The 24,594-nt window shown below is 41.4% G+C and overlaps 1 protein-coding gene and 1 long non-coding RNA gene across 5 annotated transcripts; one reads left to right on the top strand and one right to left on the bottom strand.

The window, feature by feature from the left end:
* Positions 1-1,722: 1,722 nt before the first annotated feature.
* LOC106628261 (uncharacterized) lies at positions 1,723-8,141 on the bottom strand. 4 transcript variants are annotated; one of them, XR_001331567.2, is made up of 6 exons: positions 7,973-8,141; positions 7,032-7,120; positions 5,764-6,003; positions 4,891-5,028; positions 4,588-4,784; positions 1,723-2,958 (listed from the first exon to the last, which is right to left on the bottom strand). It is a non-coding gene; the product is annotated as an uncharacterized LOC106628261 (long non-coding RNA). The 4 variants fall into 4 exon arrangements; XR_001331566.2 differs by lacking the exon at positions 5,764-6,003; XR_001331569.2 differs by lacking the exons at positions 5,764-6,003; positions 7,032-7,120; positions 7,973-8,141 and adding an exon at positions 5,600-5,730.
* Positions 8,142-11,834: 3,693 nt separating this feature from the next.
* PCK1 (phosphoenolpyruvate carboxykinase 1) lies at positions 11,835-19,488 on the top strand. Its single transcript, XM_014254194.2, has 10 exons — positions 11,835-11,994; positions 12,211-12,485; positions 13,859-14,040; positions 14,643-14,846; positions 15,196-15,383; positions 16,264-16,426; positions 16,546-16,770; positions 16,868-16,999; positions 17,726-17,821; positions 18,402-19,488. The coding sequence occupies exons 2-10, from the start codon at positions 12,262-12,264 to the stop codon at positions 18,854-18,856; spliced, it is 1,869 nt and encodes a 622-aa protein (XP_014109669.1). The 5' UTR covers positions 11,835-11,994; positions 12,211-12,261; the 3' UTR covers positions 18,857-19,488.
* Positions 19,489-24,594: the final 5,106 nt, after the last annotated feature.

Below are 24,594 nucleotides of genomic sequence, written 5' to 3'. Positions count from 1 at the left end.
CTCCCACTTGGCTGGAGACCACGGGGCTGAGCTCAATTGGTTTCTCCACTTGGGAAATATCTGAAGCACTTGCCGTGTTTCTGTGGCGGAAAGGCTCCAGCCGGGAGCCCTGTGCTGGAGTGCCACTGAAGGGCCGCCTGATGCTGCCGCCACAGAAGTGTTGTACAAAATTGGCTCAAGTGGCTTTGCAGAGGCAGTGGAGCGATGTAGAAGCATCTTTACGCTGTACCTTAGGCCTGGATTGGTTATTCAGTGAGAACAAGTTGAAAGACTCCTCCAAAGGCATTGTGAAAATGTCTTTGAGGTAAACTTGCACAGTTTGAGTGACTTAACATTTAATCTTGTGTACCCTTCTAGACTAGTAATTTCCAGCCATCAAACATTTTAAAAAACCCACTTACTCTGAATACTCTATTATACGCCAGTGCAGAGGATAGATTTAGAGCTTTACTTCTAAATATTAGCTTGGTGCATTGCAGAGTACAGCACATTGCACGGGGACTGCAGCCCAGTGTGTTCCAGATCCTGCTAAACTGATTTACCCTGAACTAAGTGGTGGTTTTCCTTCCCTGGGGATGTAACCCAGGCATTTGTGAAATATCTGTAGCACAACCAGCAGCCCACCCCACTGGCCTTTGAGCGGTACCCTAAGATGAGGTGGGGTTATTTGACCTCATCCTCAGAGACAGCAACTGAAAATCCCATAAACACCCTTGACAACAACCACTCCTATCTGCAATTCTCTAAAATCTTAAATGCAAAAATAATACAGCATGTTTACATTTAACAACTGCAAGTTAGTCATAACTATTCTGCTGCTTGGAATCAACACAAACCCGAAGCAATTATTTAAGGCTGAATATCTATTCCAGCAATTTAGTGCTGATATTTTGGTTAGACACCACATTATTCATCATCCATGAATCCACGGGCTCTCAAAACTAAAGAACAGGATGCAGAGTATACAATATATTCACATAATTAGGCTGCCAGTAACTGTGGCCAGAGATTTTACTTCTTACACATTTCTAAATCTTTTCAAGTTGCTCTGTATACTGTGCAATTATGATTGTTGAAGGGCACTGTAGGAAAAAAAAGTTGTTACAGTAATACACCATCCTTTAGGTTATTTTAATGAGGTTTTCTGCACTTCAGCAGTCATCAACTTCTAATAGCTGTCCTGCCTTGCACTTCTGCATTATTAATACCAGCACCAACCATGCAGGTACGGTAAAGGTCTGTCATTATTTCCATTAATAACCAATATTTCCAAGGATATATAGCTGAAATGCAGAATGCCCCTTCAGTTAATTTTTTGCTGAATTTAAAGGAACCACTTGGATCAGCAATCTAAGAATTCAACCAATTTCTGAGTAGGTTTGACACACTAGAGGTTAACAGCTCCATAATGGCTGTGTTGTGTGTAGAGTCTCCAGTTACTGCTGCTGCATTGTCCATCTCTAGCTGCAATCTAGCTTCTACCCACTCTTCTGGGAGTCTGGTTCTTTCTAACACATCTAACAACCTGCATGAAAAGTCTATCACAAAAAGAATAGAGAGGTGTTTTATATTTTAAGTCATAATTACACTTCGGGGGGTAAATGTTCAAAATTAATTATTGTTTGTCAGGAATATTTCATAAGGAGCATAAGGAATTTAATGTAGGCACATTTTCCTGTGCTAAAGTAACGTTACATAAAGAAACAAAACTCAGCCACAAGGTACAGATAAATTGTTGATAAGAATCTACCACTGCATTAAAGTGAATACATGGACAAGTAAAATCCTTAATCACCAGAGTAAATTTCCTTGGCTACACTAAGGAAACACAGCAAACTTTGTTCTGATTTGTGGTTTTCCACCCAAGTATAAACAGTGCAGCTAATATTTTTCAAGAAGTAAAATACTGGGTTATCTGTTCAGATTGTCAGTCTTAAATCTGAATAAGGTCGTTTATAATATTTAAGATGTTTAATGCATTTAGGTGGAGCTGACATTTTTAAAAGCTCCATTACCATATATATAAAGCATATTTGACCTTGAATGTAGTTCAAGGTTTACTTCCCTTTCTGTGTTTCAGAGACTCATTTTGGATGACTGCAGAGGCTGTTTATCCATCCTCTCTGGTGATATTTTGCATCACAGGTTCTAAACTGCAGTCCTCCCATGCCAATGGAAGGATTGCCATCAATTTAACAGGGCTTGGAATTAGGCCCAGAATAGATAACTATGTGAAGCAATGACAGTGGGATTTATTTACACATTTTTGACCTGTCCACCAACTGTAGAGTAAATCAGGAACTCTGCAGTGCACTTCAAAGAGAAAAAGAAAAAATAAAGAGACCAAAACACAAAACCCCAAAACAAATAGGTTCAAACTTAACCTCCAATGCTCACAATTGTTTCATTTATGACACTCTGCCTTGTAGTTGAAACCTCCATTCTTCTCCAGAACATGACTCCTGTTAGTCTAAGAGAAAACCCAGTCTTTGTTGTGACTTATTTTGACAGCTTTAATATCATTTTCCACCTGGCATCTGGAAAGTTTTCCATTTTCACTTTCCACCAATGTCTCACTTTTGTTTCCAAGTATGTGTCGCGTTCACACCGCACCTGTCAGCGGTGTGTGTGCCTTAGCACCAGGCTGCAAACACCAACGCCTTCCCTTTGCTTCTACCCCAGGGACAAACACTACCTTCAGCACCTCTTTTGCAGTGAGATATTGCCCCTCTCAATAATGACAGCACCAGATAACCTCCTTCACACTATCACCTGCTTCCGAGAAAGAGGAGATACTTTTACAGTCTTCTAATTCATCTGGCTCCTTTAAACCTTGCTCAGGTCTTGAAGCTGTCACTAAATAGTTGAAGTCTTTTTGCTGTGTTTTCTGGTGCTTCTTGTTCCTTTGGTGTCCCACTTTCACAAATACGAAGCATCTCTTCAGAGACCACCGAAAATCTTAATTAAATTAAAAAAAAAAAAAAGGAAAGCACATCAGCTAATGAGTGAGATAAAAAAGTTATGTTCTTTTTGATGCTGTTCTAAGCAACTGAATCTTGCAGATTCAGAATTAAGTCAGTGCTTCAGTGCTGGCCTGGAATATTCTCAGGAGAAAATATACAGTTTGATCACTTGGAAAGAAGGATATTATTAATTTTTTATTTTTTCCCCCAGACCTTTGGTTTGGAGATGGAAGCTACAGTTTATTTTAGCAGACATCACTAAGGATTCAGATCTGACTTGGATTTCTTGCCTGCCCCAAAGAACACAATTCTCTGCTTCCTATTGCTACAGTCATATAAAAACTAGTCAGACCTCGGACCCAGGAACATCAGAACATACAGTCCTACTTGTTTCCTTGCTGAATCCCTGAAGCAGAGAGAAGATGGGAGCACAGCAAAGCAAAGCCAGATGGAAATCATGCTGGAGGGTATTGATTGACTAGTGTCTAGGCAGGCTATAAATTACCACTTCTCATGCAAAGAGGGTGAACAGAGCTGCAGAGCTGTCTCAGGGCACAGTGCTTGGACTGTGCTGCTCATGCAGGATCAGCTAAATTCGGGTTGTGCCTAGGGCACAGGGAAAGCCAGGCTTTGCTCTCTCTCCAATGCTCATCTGGACTTTGAGGAGACAAATCATCCCTTTAAATATGAGTGATTCTTGCAACAGAACAAAAGTAACTCCTATTAAGTTAAAAGACTTAATGCTTTCAAGTATTGTCTATGCTCTTAAAATCCTCCTCTATACTGCAAATGATTATAATTATATAACATGACTAGAAACCAAGACATAATAGAGTACAGATGTGGGATATATAAAAAGGGAAGTATTTAACGTAAGTTTATTGGAGCTGAAAGTACCAGGGATGATTGATTGCTTAGACACAAGTCAGGGAAGTGGCCTAAAAATTATTAACCATAATTGCAATTTGTCTATTAACTGTTTCACCTAACATTGTGATATATTTAGAAACAATCCTGCCATCCACTAATATAGAATTTGCTGCTTGTGGCAAATAGCAGAGCTGCGTGCCTGGATCTGTTTGGAGGAAGGATGTTTATTGGGAAGCATATCACTTCTTCCATTTCAAAAGACATTAGTGTGGTTATACAGTGAACTACACCTCAGTGACTTCCACTGTTTTTCCAGAATACTCTTTAATCCAACAGATAGCAAAGAAAGTTTTTGATACAACTCCCCTTGGTTAGTTATTACAGGTTTCTGTTGCTGTTTGTGCAAGGGTTGAAGAGTTAAAAGTTTAAAAGGCAGAAAGTTTTCCTCTTGTTTTGACTAAACCAGGGGAAACGTGCTGGAGCTGTGCAGAATTTGATTGCCAAACACAGAGAGAAGATACACAGTGAGAAAAGATAGTAAAGGTTTAACCCAGCTGATGTAAGAAACAAACTCCAAGGATGCCCATGTTTCCTCCTTTTATCGCATTGTTAATCTTTAATCAGGAAAACAGTTCTGAGAACAGCTCTTCATGCACAGCTGAACAGACACCAAAACTTGGAAGTTAATAGGATCACCAAAGAATGAGACTATTAAATCATTGTCCTAATAAATCTGTGAGTGAGATGTACAAACCCAGAGGAGTTCAAATTCTGCTTCCACGTGGATGTGCAGCAAGTACACGTTAATCCTTGCAAAATCAGCAGTAAGGAGGTGGTTGGTGGGTTCAGAAGAGCAGTGGGTTCCTGTGCACTTTTTTTCCAGCTCAGATAACAAATTCTCTTGGGGTTAAACTTTCTGAGGAGTCCAAATCATCTTCTTAATTCAAAAATCTAAAGAAATCAAGAAAATTTAGGGGAATATTTAACAACTTATATATTAATGTCACTTCACTGAAAAGCAGGTGCTGTAGTCCATTATATTTATCAGCAGAAATACCTTAAATCTTAGTTTTCTGCACTGCTGCAATGTTGAACCATCACTTAAAGTCCACAACCAGATAGCCCCAGGCCTCTCCATCAGGAGCTGGTAATGGAAATATGGTATAGCAGGCTCAGTTGCACATGTCTTCTGTGCCTGTAAGAAGAAACAAAGTCAATCTTATAGCCCTTGTAATCTTAAACATCAAGATGAGGCGGTGTCTAGAAAGCAGATGAGAATACCAGGGTGACAAGTTTTGTGAATCACGGTTATTACTCCATTCAGAGCTGCCTCTACAAACTGAAAGTCTCTTGATCTGTCATTCATACCCATCTTTTGTTTAAGATCTTCTGGGCAGAGCACATTTATGCTCCACCCAAAATAAAAAAAGTACTTAGTGCTATTTAGAGCAAATACCTGAACTCTACAAGGTTAGCAAGTGCGTGGGGTTTTTTATTTTATTTGCAGAATGCAAGTTGCTGTTCATTTGTACATAGTGGTTTAAGCACACAGGTAAGAAGCTTCTCTTTACATAAACAGTATTCATTTGCATATATATCATCCTGAATCAGAAAATTTGGAGACAGTTACAGATGGTCAGTCAAAGATGCACCTATAGCAATCAGAATTCTATCTTCCTAAAAGCATAAGGAAAAAAGCATCATTTCCAGGGTCCAGTTGAACTCCTCATCTCTTTACTGAGTGTTGTTTGTAGAAATAATCATACCTGTGGCATTTGTCTGGTAGGAACCATTTACACTGACCAAACAAAAGTGCTTCACATTGAAGAAAATCCCATTGTGGTCCACTGATGTTGCTTTATTCCTGTTAGAATGGTGCTAAGCAGAAGTGTACAGTATGTAGGATTTCACCTGACCTGTTAACACTTACATAAGAATTTTCCAGTAAACAGAGGATTCATTACAGGGATTATTGGTTTTTGTGCAATGTTGATTTTCCTCCAGCTGCCAGGTTCAAGAACCAAAAGGTATGTAGTGCTTGACATAGGCACATTTGCCTTCTGACCTTTAGATTGTAGTTGGCTTTCATTTCTGCATAATCAGCTTTTCTATCCTGTTGTTTGGCTTTTAGTGTTATAAAATGCTTGAAATATTAATCAAAGCTGTTTTCCTGGGGAAAAAGTATAGAACAAGTCTCACTTGAAGCAGAAAACAGTTCAGCCCAAGTTGCTGCTTTTGTGTTGCTATTGAAGGAGAAAACAGTTTATAGTAAATGCTTTTAATTTCAAGTAAGAACTTACTTTTGCATTACAGTAACCTAGAGAGAACCCAGCAGGGACTTTCTGTGGCACAGACAAAAATGAGAAGAGATAATGATCATATCTAATTAGGTTTTAAGCTCCTCTAGCTGGGAACTATCAACCAAACTAGGAGAATTCATAAGAACAGGGAGAAATTGGCATTATGACCTCCCAAACCCCTTCCTAGGAGATGATAAAGGCTTGGGGATGTAGCTACATGTCCAAAGTCAAATGGGAAATCCATAGCAGAGGAAGGAACAGAACCTAAACCTCCAGAATCTGCCCCCAATCTTACTGGTTAAAGCCATCCTTCTTCAAAGGTGTTGGCTCAAGAAGGATGTACAGAACTGTGACCAGTGGGTCAGACTGCATGTAACAAGGGACTGAAATCTTGGGGGAGAACAAAGGCACATGGGGGGATTTAAAGGAAAGAGAAACAGGTAGAGCTGGGTAATCCTGAAAGGACAACTGCTGCTCGCAGGCAAAGTGTCACAGAGAAATAAAGAACAGCGTGCAAGAGGAAGGAGCAAGTGGAGCCAGGGTTGTCTCATCCTAGAAAAACTTAAATTTAGAATACAAAAAGGTGCTTTCATGTCATTTCTTCGGGCCTGAGGATGTGAGGTCTCTGTAAAAAGTCACAGTTAGCAGAACACCAGTCATCCAGAGGAAGCCGGAGACTCTTGAACAAGAGGTGCTTGAACTCATGTACAAGGATTTGTCTGCTTCCTACCCAGGTAGGAAGCACTAAGTCCTTGACAGCTGCAAACACACTCCTCTGTGGTAAAGAGACTTCACTCCAGCAAGGACAACCATTTTTATTTGCAAACTGGATTTGGAGCCATCTGGGCTTTGTGTGACTGAGCAGAGCAGGTGCTGAAAGGTAAAGGGAAACACAAACCTTTTGCTGACTGTTTTTCACTCTGGTTGGTATGGTTTGTCCCCTTCTCTCCTGGCTGTAGTTCTGCTGTTCATCCAGCAAAAAACAACCTGCAGTAACCATGCAAAAATCATCATTCTGTTGTGGCTAGGGTAAAGTCAGTCAAAATCTTGGTGGGCCCAAACTTTCCACATGACTGAGACCTTCTGCAGTAGATGAGAGGAGCTCCCAAGTCAACAGAATTACACATACCTGGCCACTGGTCAGGTACCATTTGCTACAGAGCCCATTACTCACATATTCACACTGATCCTTGACAGTATTCCTTTAGGGAGGACTCCCCAGATTAGAGTCACAGCTCAAGAAATGGCTCCAGAGGAGTGGCTGCTTATCAGAGTTAAAATCACATGTCTCAATCCCATCTCCAGAGCTGAGCTGTAAAAGTGAGCTTAAAAATAAAGTAATAATAACAACAATAATAACTGTTTTATCTGCCAAAGCAGAACAAGCAAGAAAACAGTGTGCCCATGGTGTAATGTCAGCCTTGCCATGTACTGTGGCACAACCAGGACTTTCCCTAAAATATAGCTTAGGACTGAACACTTGAGCTGATGCTTAAGTAAGCATCAAAGATTGGTGACTTTGTTTAGAGACTTTAAATATGCACCAGTGCATCTTCCTGGCTGCTGAAATTTGCTTCCATTTGTTTTGAGAAATGTCTGTTGTCAAGCTGAAAACGCTGGACAGGCTAATGGAAGTACAGTCTAATAGTGATAAATCTGGGTATTTTTTTTCCACTCCTCTGCCACCAGAAGAAGCCACTTCATTTTGAACACAAGCCAAAAAAATTTAGGCCTTTTGTAGGGATCCACAAACATCATTTCTCACGATCTCTCCAAGCCTGTCTCGATTGGAAAGGGGGTGAGGAGGGGGTAAAGCACTGTGCCCCCGTTTGCTGCTACCTGTTGTGGCCGGTCGCAGAGGCTCGGTGTCCGGTCGCAAAGACTCGGTGTGTCTCACTGTTCATGCAGCACACGTGGAGAGGAGCATGCAGCATGTGTGCCAGGTCCCCAGACCTCCTGCAGATGGGTCAGTGCTGAAGAGCTGCCTGAAGAAGAGGGGCTGTGAGGCGGAAATGTCGCATGGGGCTGCGCGGGGTCTGGAATCAGCACTTGGCTCACCCACAGACTCTTTTGCAACTGCAGGCAATTTGCACGGTTCATATTTTCTTTTGGAAATTGAGAGAACAATCCCTGCCCTGCTCTTTGTGAGCTTGCAAGGGCTGCCCTTGGATCTGGGCTCTGTGGCACCCAGTCCAGCAGCTGTTGGAGTGTGCTCAGTGTCAGCTGAGCACAACTTCACTACAGAAATAACAATCCAGAGGCTGTGCTCTTCTGTCAGTAAAACAGCTCAGAGAATATTTAAAAAACCTACAATTTTATAGCAAAATACCCAAGTGACAAACTCTTTGGAGGTGACAATATGTGAGAGAATTAGCAATGGGAGGGAAGTAGAATTTCTGAGTATTATTATATGCCATTAACAACTTTCAAATCTCACTGTGAGTACTTTGTTGCACCTTAGTTTGTATGATGAGTTAAGCTTTCTAATGATACTTTTTCTGAGCATCTAAAAACCTTTACATTTATTCAGTTCTAGTTAGTCTGAAAAACCTTAAGTGCGCAAAAACTTCTGTTTTGAACAGCCTGAATAGTGTCCATCAAAGCAAACATCCTAAAACCCCTCCTTTCAAGGCACTTGTTGAACGCTATCATCTTGAAATGTCAGATTCACACACATTTAAATGATTTGACAGCTTCCAAGAAGGCACCTGATAAGCATCACATTCAAGTGTCAAGAAGCACAGAGAAAAAGTGCCAAAAAAAGTTCAATCAGAAGAAATCGTATCAGCTATTAGATGAGCATTATAATGCAGTTACTACTAAAAAAGTCTTCTCATTTAAATGGAAAATAAACTTTACATTCAAGACAACGCTTTTTTTGAAGGCCTTACATTTCCCCATACCACCTCCCATGTTTGCCATTCGTGGAATCTTCCAGAAACCAAATCCAGACAGCAGCACCTGCTGGTACTGGGTGAAGACCTCAGGACCACTGTAACTGAGCCATTGGAAGTGTTACATCTGGGTTTTTGAGTGGGAGACAGTGGGTGTTATGAGAATTCACTATCTTCACATAAAACCTTTAATGCCTTCTGTTGGCTGTCTAAAAGCTGAATCTCTAAATGAGAAGATTCTTGAAAAAAATCCTGGCCTTGATTTGCATATGCTCCAGTTATTTCATTGCACCAAATACTATGTGTGTTTTATATAGGGGCTCGAGGCTTACTGTGTGTTTGTGATATGCTTTGAGATCCTCTGATGGGAGGTGTTACCTAAATACAAGTAATTTGATGCTGAAGTGTCTAGAATTCCCAGTGGACATCTGTACTCGAGCCTTGCTGCCATCACAAATGAAAAACATTTGGAATCCTTAATGTGATTTTTAATGGACATATGTTCATAACACAGTGCCACCAATTTGGCATATTTAGTGTCTTCTCAAGAGAAGCCCACAGTTTGTATAGCAAGATTGTGGGAGGTTAGGATTGCAGTGTTAGAAAATTTGCACAACACCTGCCTGACTGTAATTTAATTGGCAGAAATTAATGCTCTGGGTTTGGGATTTTTTTTTTCCTCCTCTCAAAACCTAGAAACACTAGGAATGATTCTGCTGTATTACACTGTTGTAGGTAAACTTTTATTCTGATTTTACTTGTGCTGAAATATGATCATTTCCTGGTCTGTTGTCTTCTGACAACTGAGCATTGCTGGCTTACTCTCAGTTATTTCTGTGTACACTGACTTACCTTGCCAGCAAAAAGCACTCAGTATTTTTGTACTTCACTAAAAAAAGGCTCTGCTTGGTATTACTAAAAATTATGCTCCATTTTATTTTTAATGAAGGTACTTTATGGTGTGTTTTAAAAGGAAAATATTTCTGATCAACTCCACCAGCAGCACAGTATGTGGACTCTGAAGACAAATACCAGCTTTGTTATTATTAAATTGGTTTTGGATTTTATCTTTGCTTACATCACAGCCCTATCTGGAGCAGTCTTTAGCACCTCTTATCCCACCAGATTTTTGTTTTCCTTTTCAGGAATGTTTGGCCTTGCCATGCATCAAGGACAGCCCCTCTTACCTCACTGTTTTCTTCCCTTATTTACAAAACATAATAAAAGGCTTTGCAGGGGAGATAGAGGGTACAGTCCCACAGGGTGTTCCTGCAGTGGGAGAGTCAGCTCTGCAGTATTTTAGACTTGCAGGGTGAGGAGTGAGCTGCAGTCCTGATCCCTGCTGCTCTGCCAGCCTGGCTTTTTGGGGTTTGCAAGTCACTGCTGGCTGCCCCAGCAGGAACCTTGCTGGGAACATCCAACTGCCTCACAAACCTGAGCAACAGCTGGGTTGTGAACACCCTTTATACAAGATAAGTCCATTTTGTTACTTTATAGAACTCCCTGAAACTCAGCTGGAAATCCCAAATTTCCTTTTCTGCGAGCTACCAATGACAACCATGGGAAAAGCCACACCAAGACAAAAAAGTCACAAGTTGGCACAAAAGCATCACCTCATCCAGGCTTCGGATGCTTTGCTAAGACTGGGTATAAACAGAGTGAGAGGAAATGGCAACAGGGTTATTTCTACAGTTCTATTTGTCTGAATACTTCAGTCTTCACACACCCAGACTGCATGAACAAATAGACAAGAAGACCACCTTTCTTTATGGTCACAGTGGTCTAAAATGGAATAGGGGAAGCTAAAGACAGGCCTGCAGAAACAGAGACAAGAGCTCAAAGTGTCTGAGATCACACTCAAGTGTCTGTTATCACACGGAGATAACCCTCAGAATTATGAGTAATTGTGGCTGTTGATATCAGATACTGCCACAACTGACACAGATACAGACTCAAATCTATGTTTGTGCACATGCACACGGTGCATTTCACCCACAGAACAAACGTGTGCAGCCCCAGTCCTGAGCTGCTCTGTGCTTTTGCTGCGAGTACTAATTTAGGGATGGGTTAATATTTTATGATACCTCCCCCACATAGAACTCCCGCTAAAATAAAACATAATATTTGAAAGAGGAGGTTAATTATTGAGAAGTTGCCACTCTACTTCTTCTGAGGCTGTAGCAATAGAAAATAATAATGTTTAGTTTGCAAGAGCCTAAAACAAGCCATAAGCAAAAGCTTCCTTGCCTACACTGAAGGAGCCCCAACACTTAGATTTATATCTCTTGGGATTTTATTCAAATTGCATCGACAAAAATAAGAGCCGTGGGCCTTGTGTATGTAGCGGTTATTCAGGCCTGTCAGTGCTCACTGTTGAACTTTATACCCAGATCAGGCAATGTTCCCAAGGTGAGTAAACACTCCTTGGACGAGCCTCCACTTCACAGCCAACTAGTGACCATCTGCCTACAAAATGTGCCAACTGCACTTTGCCTCCGTGCACGACCTCCGCGTTCCTGGTTCCAGAGACTCTTTGTACTCAACCTTTCCCACACGCCGAGGAGTTATGACGTTTTTGATTTCAAAGCCAAATTGGATCAAAGTTTGGTTAAACTGCTAAATTTTGTAACTGCTTCAAACCAGCAAACCCGTGGGCTAAGAACCTCCGCTTTCAGCATTCATTAATCAAGGCTGTTAAATGATTAGCCCGCCAGGGCTGCTTTGTTGACAACTTTGCACGATGACAATGTCAGTGGCACTGTCCCAAGACACATCCAGTGGTGATGTAAAGGACAAGCCTCTCTCACCTCAACTGGTGGGATGGACACTACCACAAAGAATATTTAAGGAAGGAGGTGCATCCTTGGAAAGCAGCAATTGCAAGAGAGCTCCAAGGCAAGTGAAACGGGCTCAACTGAAAGGCACAGCAAAATCCTCTCTGGCATCCAGCTCCACCTTGCATAGACAGTAAGTAGAATTGCCTCTATTTTTTCCACCTTAAATTAGTAGAATTAATTCTGTTTTTTCCACCTTGAAATTAGCAGTGGTCCAAATTCCCTACCTTGATTTTAAAGCAGTCCATAATCAAGTCCATTGCAAATTCTTTCTGCTATATGTTGTTAGGCTTTGTGACACCGGTTAGAACTTAAAGTATGCTAACTCACCTAATCTATTTGATTTTAGATTGTGATCAGTATTTTACAGCCATCAACAAGATCCACAACAGCTTCAATAATGCCTCCACAGTTGAAAGCCGAGATGAACGTCATGCCCAAGGTTGTCCAGGGGGATTTGGAGAGTCTGTCTCCGGAAGCAAGGGATTTCATCGAAACCAATGCCAAGCTGTGCCAGCCTGAGTGCATCCACATCTGCGATGGCTCGGAAGAAGAGAACAAAAAAATCCTGGACATCATGGTAGAACAAGGCATGATCAAGAAGCTGAACAAGTATGAGAACTGGTGAGTAGCCTAAATGAAGTCAAGTATCATCTCAGAACTGGAAAATTCATTTTCTATCCTGCTTACTTTAAAAACTTCTTATAATTCTCCAGTATTTGCTTCCCATGAACATTTTGGAACTTTAGCTTACATAGGTGAAATACTCAGGAAAAGCAAACTTTTTCCTCTAAAAATTAGCATAAAGCATATTATTCAATTGGACTATCAACTGTACACTTTCTCTATTGATTAGTTTCATCAGGGGACTGAAAAAATGTCATGAGACTTATGCAACTTATCATTAGCAATGGCTAAATATTATTGAGCAAATCTTCTTCTGAAGAATTCTACTATTTTAGCCAATTAGTTTATTCATCACACACTTTTTTGTGGCATTCAAATAGGTCTGTGGGTGTTCAAATATTATTCAGTACAGGCATTATTCATATCGTGCCGATGAGCTTTGACTCTAATGTATTCTGCAAATACTTTTTTCAAATATTTCATCATTTCTCCCAACTAACTGAACATGAAAGGAGAATATTAACAACAAGTGCATACTCGAGAATTATGTGCCAACCACGAGATCTTCATGGGAGAAATCTGCAAAGACTTCTGAATAACTAAGTGCAGGAATTTGGCAATCTGTTTGCAGACTATTTGGGAGAGAAAAGGGCAAGATTCACCAGATAAATTATTCATTGTTAATTATATGCTTAGCTGTAGTGATGATGGTTATGACAGCCCAACTAGAACATTTTTATACTCGTGGAAAATTTCAATTCACAGAGGTGAAAATGTAAAACAATCGCCTCTATTGTAAATAGATGGCAAAAATTCCTTAGAGGGGAAAAAGAATCCCCTTTAATAAACTCCTTCACTTTTAATGATCGTGCTTATACTCAGTATTTCCTTTGTGATGCCTCTAATTTAAGGGACTATGCCAATCCACTAAGCTGGGTTCTGATCCCTCTGGCACTTATACCAACACTTAAACTACTTTCCTTGGCATCCACTTAGCTTGAGGCATCATTTTGTGGTCCCCATACAAAGCAACTTCACACTGATGAGAATAAGAATTAAACAAGATTAACTTCTTCCTGAAAGTTAGCAACAGAGAATAAGGCTGAGATAAGAAGCAAAGGAGTATTAACATGTAACAAGAATTTCCTAGGCCATATAATTTGTTGTTATTACTGGAAAGTCTTAAAACAATTTGTATGAGAGAATGTATCTGACTGATTTTTGAGATTATCTGTTATACTGCTTTGTCACTAATTTCTGCCTTACAAAGCACTGTTTTAGCAGCCTATCGTGCTAAAGTGGTCCCACAGAAGGGTAAAAATGCTATATTGTTAATTAAAGTCCAATTTCTTGATTTTGGTGAAATGCAGCTGGTTGGCTCTCACTGATCCAAGAGATGTGGCAAGAATTGAGAGCAAAACTGTTATCATCACTCAAGAGCAGAGAGATACCACTCCCATGCCTAAAACTGGAACAAGCCAGCTGGGGCGCTGGATGTCTGAGGAAGATTTTGAGAAAGCCTTCAACACCAGGTTCCCAGGTTGCATGCAAGGTAGGCAAGAAAAAGATGATTGACCCTGAACTTTTAGCATTGCTGAGACACTTGCTACTGCTGCAAGTTACTGTAATCTTTAAAGAACAAATTGAGCTGAAGATTTAGCTTTATACCCCCGACAGTAACTTCAGTGGTTTAATGCAGGTCTTTAGCATGGACCTGAATACCTGGGCAAGGACAGTCCTCAGTCTCTTTCCAGAACTCTTGTTTTCCTAAAGTGTGGCAAAGTACAAAAATCTGTGGGACTTGGTTCAGTCACACAGTAACTGTGGAGCAGATAGGAAGTGAGATGAGAATGAAGGACCCCCCAGTCACAGGAATAATTTCAGATTTAGGGATTTACACTAACACAGAACTCAGCCTTCACCCCCGTTATTCCTGGCTGGACAATCTGTCTGAACTGCTGCTTTCAGCATTTAAGATAAAACTTCTTGCTACACAATTAGACAAACAGAAAGCTACAGCTCTTTAAACATCACCAGAAGCTCCCACAAGACAGCTTTTAAAGGACTGAGAAACAACCTCCTTGTTAATAAAGGTTACTTCAAAATGTTCCTTGTTTTGCTCTTGGCCACATCTTGCTACTCCCTGTTCTCCAGGACGTACAATGTATGTCATCCCCTTCAGCATGGGGCCTATTGGGTCACCTTTGTCCAAGATTGGGATCGAACTGACGGATTCGCCCTATGTGGTGGCCAGCATGAGGATCATGACACGGATGGGAACAGATGTTTTGAAAGCCCTGGGCAATGGGGAGTTTGTAAAATGCCTTCACTCAGTTGGATGCCCTCTGCCACTAAAAGGTAAGAGCCATAAAAAAACCCAGGAGCCATTAAAAACCCCAGGAGCCTTTAAAAACCCCTGGAAATTCCCAGGGCTGTGTTTTGGAGCTGACTGCATGACTCAGCACATGGGACACCCTCACCACGGAAGACCAGGGTGGTTCTGTAACAACACTAGGTTCAAAACTCAGCCAAAGGAATCAAAGCTCAACGAGAGTTTGATGGAAGGGAGATTATTATCCCTAGTACTTACCAGGGATTTCCTTGAAGCATCTGGTGTGGGTTGCTGTCAGAGGCTCGATGCTGATGAAACAACAGCGTGATCAAGCATGGAAATTGCTGCATTCATGTACAACATTCTGTTCTGCAGAGCCATTAATCAACAACTGGCCGTGCAACCCGGAGCTGACGCTGATTGCTCATCTCCCGGATCGCAGGGAGATCATTTCGTTTGGCAGCGGCTACGGAGGAAACTCCTTGCTGGGGAAGAAATGCTTTGCTCTCAGAATTGCCAGCAGACTGGCCAAAGAGGAGGGCTGGCTCGCAGAGCACATGCTGGTAAGAGCTATTAAATCTTGTGTGCTTGAACAGCCGTTAAACCCCAAATTAAGGCCACATAAATCTATCACCCGTCTCGCCATCAATTAAACTAGTCTCATATGGATAGTCCTGTAACTTTAGATAGGAAATCTGTCACATGCCAGGCTCATGAGAGCCTTGCAAGGCCAAGTACTAAACATTTAAAATATGACCTGTAATGGCATAAAAGATTTGAATTTCTGAGAGGGACTTCTTGTAGGCAGATCCATGTACATAAGCAGAGCCTGAACATCACAGAATCAGTGATGACTGAGCCAAATTATAAAGAGGTCTGTGCACTCAAAAACCTGCAAATATCATATTTTCTAAGGGAGTTCCGCTGTGTAACTTTCTGGCTTTAATTTCTGCTGTCATTTAAACATTCTACCACCATAAAATACCACTGAAAAGTATTTCAAAGCGCATAAGATAATAGCCTTAGAAAAAATTTTGTTTGAGAAGAGCAGAAGTATCCATGCACAAAGTGCTTTCCCTTCACTCCACTTGTGCAGCCAAAAGAATATTGCCTGGTTTTATTCTGTCTCAACATAGAAACACAGATGTATATGGTCTTTAATCAACAAAATTAAAAAAAAAAATAATTTATTACATACAGACCTAACATTTAAAAAAAATATAAGAATTTCCTACAGATATTCTAATGGCAAGAAGAGTTGACTCTCTGATTTAAAAAATACAGCTTGAATTATTTGTCAAAAATATTATGTGGTGCTTCTTCTGAAGGAACAAATGTGCATAATTAAATATTTTATCATTTCTACTTGCTGGGAAACAATCTCCAAAATGAAAATTGCAAGAAAAAAGACTGTGTTTAATAGCTGCATTAATTTTTCAATAGATCCTGGGAATTACCAATCCAGAAGGTAAAAAGAAGTACTTTGCTGCAGCATTCCCAAGTGCATGTGGAAAAACCAACTTGGCCATGATGAACCCAAGCCTGCCAGGATGGAAAATTGAGTGTGTGGGTGATGATATTGCCTGGATGAAATTTGATGAACAAGGTATGGAAATTAAATTGAAATGTTTTACAGGTTGCTGTAGGTGCAGTAAGACATGCTATAAACTTCTGGATAGAATTAAATCAGTATGATTTACTTATATTTTGTCATTTAACTTCCAGGCAACTTAAGGGCAATCAATCCCGAAAATGGCTTTTTTGGTGTTGCGCCTGGAACCTCAGTCAAAACAAACCCCAATGCTATTAAAACCATATTCAAGAACACCATCTTTACCAACGTGGCAGAAACCAGTGATGGAGGTGTTTACTGGGAAGGCATTGATGAGCCCCTGCCCGCTGGAGTGACAGTGACCTCATGGAAGAACAAGGATTGGACCCCAGACAACGGTACCTGGCCCACACCATGGCCCTCTCTTGGCTTTCTTTTAAATTAATGAATAGATTGAAGTTAATTCTGCCATCATGACCTTTTTATTCTCTGCAGGAGAACCTTGTGCTCACCCCAACTCCAGGTTCTGCTCCCCAGCCAGGCAGTGCCCCATCATGGATCCTGCGTGGGAGTCCCCCGAAGGCGTTCCCATCGAAGGGATCATTTTTGGAGGCCGCAGACCAGCTGGTAAGAGATGCAGCAGCCACCTTTCCAGGCTGAAGTGCTGCCCACAGAAGGGTTGACACACAGCTGGGCGTAGACACAGGTTTTGCTTTCACAGCTGCAAAAGCAAGGAAATAACCATGTTAGTCCAATTTCTCCGTGTTAGCCTTTGGCACACACGCTTCCAGCCACTGGTGCTTGAGTGTCTGAGTTGTTTGATGTTAACACAAAGCAGATAATAATAATAATGGGCTGGGGGGAGATCAGGACCCACTAACATGGGTAGTAGACACATAGAAAATTGCTGTATTGGTCTCAGTTTGCCTGTAGTTTAAGTAGTTCAGTTAGCAAATGGTTAGAGAAATGAATCGATTTTAGATAGTTTAAAGGAAAGGAAGTAAAATAAATTGTTCTGCTAAAGGTCACCTAAAGTTGAAAAATAGAAGTAATGCTAGGTCTGAGTCTAGTATGACCACAGGACCAGATTCTATTTCCACTAAAATCTGCTGAAGATTCTGATGTCCCAGCTATATCCCACTGGATGTGTTCAGTAATCAGTAGCCAGTTTTGAAAACATTCATTTAAACTTCTTTGCTGTAAGAGAGCAGGAAGTAAGCTGATTTTAAAAAAACCAGGAAAAATTAGAATACATTATCCAGTAACATGCATTTAGCACTCTCTCAGACAACAAAACCTGTCATAAAAATATTTCTGGACCTCTAATTACTGAAGTGATTTTGTTCTTTTTAGGTGTCCCTCTTGTATATGAGGCCTTTAACTGGAAGCATGGAGTATTTGTAGGAGCAGCCATGAGATCTGAAGCAACAGCAGCTGCTGAGCACAAAGGTAAATCAAAATTTAATCTGCCTACCTGTATTAAAGGAAGGCCCCTCTGGACTGCCTGCCCTCTCCTTCCCCCTGCTCTTTCACATTTCAGTCTTGGCAGCTAATTTTGCAACCTGTGCATTTTCACAATAGAAAATATTTGTACTGGAATTAACAGCCAAATTCTCTGTAAAAGTCAAATTAAGCAAAATAATCCCTTAGGTGGCCAGCATACAGAACAGGATGCAGGCACAGGGTTGCCAGAAGCCTTGACAGGGAGTTCTTGTTACAGTCTGGGATAGACAAATTTAATTTTTCTCTTCTGCTAGAGCTCAACATAAATGCATGAATGATAGCCATCTCTTGAGGATCTTCATTTAAGCTGCTTGACCTGAGATTTAAGAAATTTAATAACAAAAATTAATTTAATTTGTACCTTTTGTGCATCAAGGATAATGCTTGTGTTGTTTCTTAAAGCTCTTTGGTTCGGGAGGGGGGTGAAGGGATCATGAGTACTAAACCCTGGGAGGATCTGAATCGTTGTGCTTTAGAATAAATGTGCTATTTATTCCCTTACCTTCTCCATCTGTGCTTCAAACAGGCAAAATCATTATGCACGATCCATTTGCCATGAGGCCTTTCTTTGGCTACAACTTTGGCAAGTACTTGGCCCACTGGCTGAGCATGGCCCATCGTCCAGCTGCAAAACTACCCAGGATCTTTCACGTTAACTGGTTCCGGAAAGACAGCCAAGGGAAATTCCTGTGGCCTGGCTTCGGAGAGAATTCCCGTGTGCTGGAGTGGATGTTCAACAGAATTGAAGGGAAAGCCTCTGCCAAACCAACTGCCATAGGTTACATCCCTACTGATGCTGCTTTGAACTTGAAGGGTTTAGAAGATGTCAACCTGACCGAACTGTTTGATATCTCAAAAGAGTTCTGGGAAAAGGAGGTGGAAGAAATCAAGCAGTATTTTGAAGTGCAAGTTAATGCTGACCTTCCCTATGAAATAGAAAGGGAATTGCTTGCCTTAGAGACGAGGATAAAACAGCTGTAAGCTGATCAAATCCATAATTATTTATCAATTCACACGTACTTAGACAGGGCAAACACATTTTACCAAATCACCACTGGAAGCATAACAGCACACTGATGGGCAGGGGGTTATAATGAAAGTAGGTCATAGCTTAGTTAGGATATAGATACAGAGACATTCTAGAAATAACTCCAGACCTAATGATTCATAACTACATCGGTTGTTGTGAATAGGTGAGCAGCTGTGGGAGTGCACGTGCACAGGGTCTGAAAACCGTGCTCTGTCACTTACATGCACACAGAACCAAGATGGGTGTAAATTATTTGCCTAGTTCTGCATATACAATCCAAACCAATCCAGCCTTCAAGTTGTAGCACATTGTTTCCATCACAGAAACCTCTGGAGTCTCAGACTCCACTCGAAAGAAGAGAGAAAATTAGATGCTGTATATATGTATTACCTAAGCATATTTCATGTCTTAAATACTTTTTAGAAAAATGAAGTTGTAACTTCTATCAGAGTGAAAGATGACTTTATATTACTAATGCATATTTAAGATATTGCTATTATATATTACTCATGTTCCTGTGATTTCCAGATGTTTTGAATGGCTTGTTCTTAAACTGTAAAATAAATGTTTATACAAAATATTACCTCATTTCCAGTATTCTTGCTGTTTATAAACTGCATGCATATAAACTGAGGCTCCTGTCAATACCTCAGCACAGGGAGAGATGCACATGTGGAAGTTAGATGTTTGCTAGTGTTGAGCTGCTACTCTTGAGCCAACTAGTTTAAGCCACATACTGTCTTTGCAACTTCAATGCAAGCCAAAGGAATGATCCAAAAATTATGATACCAGCTGTGAGCAGTCATCCAGATGGTGACACACTCCCCATAACTGGGCACTGTTAGTTACTGCAGACATTTATAAAATAAACTACTCTCTAGGAAAGCCCCATATTAGGACCTTGCTCATTTATTAAAGTCATGGGATTTGTCCCTGTTCCACAGTACCTTGGCTTTTGCAAGAGTAACGAGTGCAGCTGTTGAAGTAAAGACAATTTGGGAAAAAGTTTTCCAGATTTGTCGGGATGCCTAAAGCCTTAGAGCTCAATGAAAATCAGGGTAGGAACCTGTGTTGGCTTCCTTGTAGAGCCAAGACACTAAAACCAGCCCATGTTCTCCCCATTAGAGGTGTCATTTATGTGCTTCCCACATCCCTGGCGGGTATCCTGCTTTTTCACTTTGAGTGCTTGATCTCCCAAAACATATTGCAAATATTTGCTTAGCAAAAAGAAAATCACTTACATTGTGTAATAAGCCTTTTTACAGACCCCGCTTCCTTGCAGAACAAACAGTGCCAGGGCTGGTCAACAACTGCCCTTCAGAGTTTGCTAGGAGAGGTCACATAATCTGAAAAGTCTCTAACTACCCCTTGACCCCATGTTTAAGGCTTAACACAAACATTATCAGTTCTGGAGTGAATAATAGAGCCCAAGTCAATGCATAGGTCACACAAAGAGCAGGCAATGGAAAGCTGTGGTGGAAGTGGAGAAGAGTGGTGCAGCCTCTCTGGAGGTGATCAAAATCACATCTGCATCTCCTATAGGGTGGCCTGTATGTGTCCTCTTGAGTGGGCTCCAAATTTACAGAAAAATCAAGGTGGAAGTCAGTAAATAAGTCAGAGGAAGTGAGCAAAGGAAAACTGGAATATGCACTCCTCAGATTCATTACTATCAAGTGTAAAAAATAAAGCTGTTAATAAAGTAATTCTATAAAAAGCTGATGAAAAGCCTGGGCCATTCAAAACTGGTGTGACAGCACTGGACTGGTATTTGGATACGTCTAAGGAGGAACAAGGAGAGCTGAAGACATCTGTCATGGTGATATCAGACTTATGGCCAGTTACAGCCTGAGGGTTTCCTATGGGCCTCGGGAGAGGATCCCAGCCCTGAGCGGTGCAAAAGTGTTCCAGGCACAGCTTGAAATGCTGCCCAGGAGATGTACAGAAGCTCGGGGCTTTCCAGAGCTCTCTGAGCACTCCAGTGTGCTGCTCTGCCTTCCCAAACACAACCAGGCTCAAAGGAGTGTTCCAAAGAAACGAATCCAACTTCCTTCCACAGGAATCTGTGCCAGGGGCCCAAGCCCAGCAGGCATATGGACATGGGAAAACCAAGTGACACTTCCATAAAATGCTATATTTTATGAGATATAGATACCATCACTGAGGTCTTACAGCACACGCCCAGCTCTAGCAACACTGGTGTTATAAAGTGCAAACTGCCTTGAGAACATCTTACCCAGCCCAAAACACTGCCTTTCCTGTTCTGACTAAACCCCTGCTCTCTCCTCCTCGCTCCAAGAAATCAGGGAATTTTCCTTCCTTTGACCACTGCTGCCCTCAGGTTCTGCTCTGGGTGTTTTTTCCACGTAACACAACACAACTCATGGGCAGTGCCTATCACAAGCTCCTCTGGCAAAAAAATATTTAAACCATTTCTGGTCCTCCCACTGCACACATTTTAACCACATGCACCTTTTCAAAAACTGCTCAGAGACACAGATCATTCCGGAAACCAGAAAATGGGGGGAAAACCTGCTGTACTGTTAAGAATGGGAACAAGAAAATGAGTTTTTGCGTGAGTCATTCGACAGCTCCTTTGTATGTAAATATATCCTCAACCCATCAGCATCTATGGGGAGTACAATTTACATTTTGAATGATCAAAATGTTTAGTATTGGCAGAGAAAATGTTTAAAAAAGGAGAAGGCGGTGGTTTAAAATTTAGAAACTAAGTCAACTGTGCCAGATTATGATCTCAACTCTTCTCCCTCCAACAAATATTATGCTCCATAAAAACAAAATGCTTTTAAAATGAAATTTGGAAGATCCCCTGATTTTCAAAAGAAAGAGGGGTAGGCAACAAATGCAATAAATTTCAACAAATTAGTCAAGAAATATAAAACTTGGCCTATTAAATGTGATTCAGAGAAGGGAAGCACAGGCAAGACTAACACATGAAGTGTACAGAGCCATAACATTTGCAACAGCTGTGTTATGAAATGCACTTGGTATTCTGGGAAGTGAGAAACAAAATACTTTGTTAAAACACTTGTGGATGTACCGGTGGCTTAGGAGAAGAGAGACAAAATTAAAATCACAATTTAACCATTAATGCTCTTGAGGGTACGATCTCTGGTACCTTGTTTGCACCATGATTCCCTGGACAAGAACAGTGTGAAGGATGCACCACATCCAGGGAAGGCTGTGCTCAACTACCTTAAGTTTAGCACAATCCCTTGGGCAAGAAGTCTGGCCTCAGTGCCAAGTGCTCCTGTTAGCACAGATAAATCCAGAGCTCAGACCTAGACCTTGGCCCAATCCTTGCATGGGTTGAGAAGCCTCCAAGCTTGATGCCATCCTTGGGACTCGTTTCTCATGTTTCAAGGTCAAGTTTTGACTGTGTTTTGTCTTTGTTCCTTCAAATCCCCTTCTCAGATGTCAGTCTCAGCAGTAATTAGCTTGAGTATATAAGATATCCACGTACCTGGATACTGTCAACATCGTGAAGGCTAAGCCAAAGAAATAAATAAACCAGAAAAGCAGAGTCCAGCTTGCTGCAGAACTCGTGTTGGAAAATAGTGAAACCCAACTTCAAACCTCTCACAATTCTGGGATGCTATTTTCAGGAAAAGAAGCAAAATTCAGAGAAATGGCATTTGTGCTCTGGGAAATGCTGTTTTCCAAAAACCTTGGCTACCATAGTAACATGATTTATTCCATACTTGCGGCAGTATAGTCAGTCAGCTCCCCAACTGAAAGACAATTATTGTAACTAGAGATGTACCTGGCTGGAAAGCTGTGGGAATGCTGCTATGGATGGCAAAGCAGAGCACTCTAAACTCCAAATTAGTAATTGTTAGTGTTGATCATGGAGAACATTTCTGGCAGAGGTTTAACCTCAGCAGTACAAAAGGGCACATTGGTCAAATGAGTGTTGGCAAATCCCCCTCACCGAGATTCCAAACCACGTCCTGCCCCATCTGTGTGTCCTTATGCAAAACAGCTAGGTGGGGAAAATGAGAAAGAAAAAATCCCTAATTGCTATTGTATTCCTTTACTGTGTTCTTCAGCCACCATGGATATGTTGGCTGCAAAACTTTACCAGAGAAGGATTTTGTGAGCAAATTGCAGATATCCACATTTACTAATATGCAAAACTCGGGCTGTGTCTGATCCTTGCAAACAAAAACCTGGTTATGGTGCCTTTGCTGTAAGAGGCCATACAAAAGATCTCTGAGTTATCCCTGCCCAGTGTTGAGGGCTTTCTTCTGCCTTTGATGCCATCAGTGACAATCACCTTGAAATTTGTGTTTCTCCTCCTCACACTGTCCCAAAAAATGGTCCAAATAAAAGGCCATGCCTTTTCTCCAGTGTAAATATGACCAGACAGAGGTTCTGAGATGATTCTGCCTTCAGCTTTCCTTCAAGCTGATCAGCTGTGAGCAGAACTTTTTCTAATACACGTCCCAGAAATGTTCTTTGTGTCTTCTTTGGAAATGTCAGATGCTGGCCATTGGAAAAGGGAAAACATCTGGTTTAATCCTCCCGAAGGAGCATATCAAAGTTTTTGTGCTGTTTTTTATGCAGCCTCAAGGCCTTTTATTCAACTAAAAAATCCCTTTGTAAACTGCTGCGTTCCATTTTTGTTGGTTTTGTTCTTATTTTGAACCAAGAATGTAGTTTTTGTTCCTTTTCTTGTAAGGCATCTCAAGGCCATTTCCCAGGTTGAGATGGCCAAGGAACAGTCCCTCCCAGAAACTTGATCCTGATAAACAGCTGTTCTCCAGCACAAAGTAAGCTCCACAGAAAATAGCTCCTAGGCTCACAAGAAATCTTACCCCAGCTGGGTATAGATTTGTGGGCTTTAAACTAAACTGGTAGTCTGAACTTGCCATCCTTCCCATCTCATCAGAAATCCTAGAAAGGGCCTGTCACCATGGTGGAGGCTGGCACAGCAACAGCACAAATGCCAGCTCTGAACGTGAATAGAACAACAAAACCTCGTTTTACACACTGGAAACCATCACTATATTTATCTGTGTCTTCCTGAACAGATGAGAAACTTCCCATGGTGTTCTGGAGCTCCAGATCCCGAGAGCAGCTATGAATAGCGGCTTTAAATTTATCCAAGGTTGGAAAGAGACTGAAACCTAAAGCTGCAAGATGAAGGCAGTTCAGCTGGCTGGGAAACCAGCAGAGCCTTGCAAGGGGCATGGAGATAAATTCCCACCCACAGGGTGAACAGCATCACCATCCATGGCCAGTAATGCTGCAGAAGTGGGGTGACTTTGAATGAGGTGGAATCACGAGGGGTACAACTCTCCGAGGAGTTATTCCTGCTGGCAGGAGCCAGAAAGGTGCTGAGACCCACGGGAAGCTTCTGCCTTGACCCTCACTGAGCACCCTGACCCCTGTTCCTTTTCCTGCAGCTCAATCAGGTCTGCCCAGGCTAATTAAGTGTGCCTGGACTTTTGTCCCACCTCAGTCCCTGGATTGCCTTAAATAACAACTTCATGGAGAGCCACACGGCCAGGACAGTGGAGCTGAACAGCAGAGCTCCTGCTGGCTTTGGTGCTGACCAAAAGAATCTGCACAAAAACAAACCCCAGCAAAAACCCCCATATTCAGCCTGGTTTTGCCTATCAAAGTGATACTACCAACAGTTATGTCAACAGAGGTAACAGTTATGGTC

The sequence above is a fragment of the Pseudopodoces humilis genome, chromosome 19, assembly GCF_049639895.1.
Source record: "Pseudopodoces humilis isolate 2021_Gansu_Grassland_sample_001 chromosome 19, ASM4963989v1, whole genome shotgun sequence".
Taxonomy (NCBI): domain Eukaryota; kingdom Metazoa; phylum Chordata; class Aves; order Passeriformes; family Paridae; genus Pseudopodoces; species Pseudopodoces humilis.
The sequence above is the reverse complement of the archived record's forward strand: the minus strand, read 5'-3'. Positions and strand labels throughout refer to the sequence as shown.

What these genes read in the sequence shown, in the direction of transcription:
- PCK1 (XM_014254194.2), top strand. Translation starts at nt 12,262, where the DNA reads ATGCCTCCACAGTTGAAAGCCGAGATGAACGTCATGCCCAAGGTTGTC. An exon ending in ATGCCCTCTGCCACTAAAAG is followed by an intron (nt 14,847 to 15,195) that starts GTAAGAGCCATA and finishes TCTGTTCTGCAG; the next exon opens with AGCCATTAATCAACAACTGG. An exon ending in TGGAGGCCGCAGACCAGCTG is followed by an intron (nt 17,000 to 17,725) that starts GTAAGAGATGCA and finishes TGTTCTTTTTAG; the next exon opens with GTGTCCCTCTTGTATATGAG.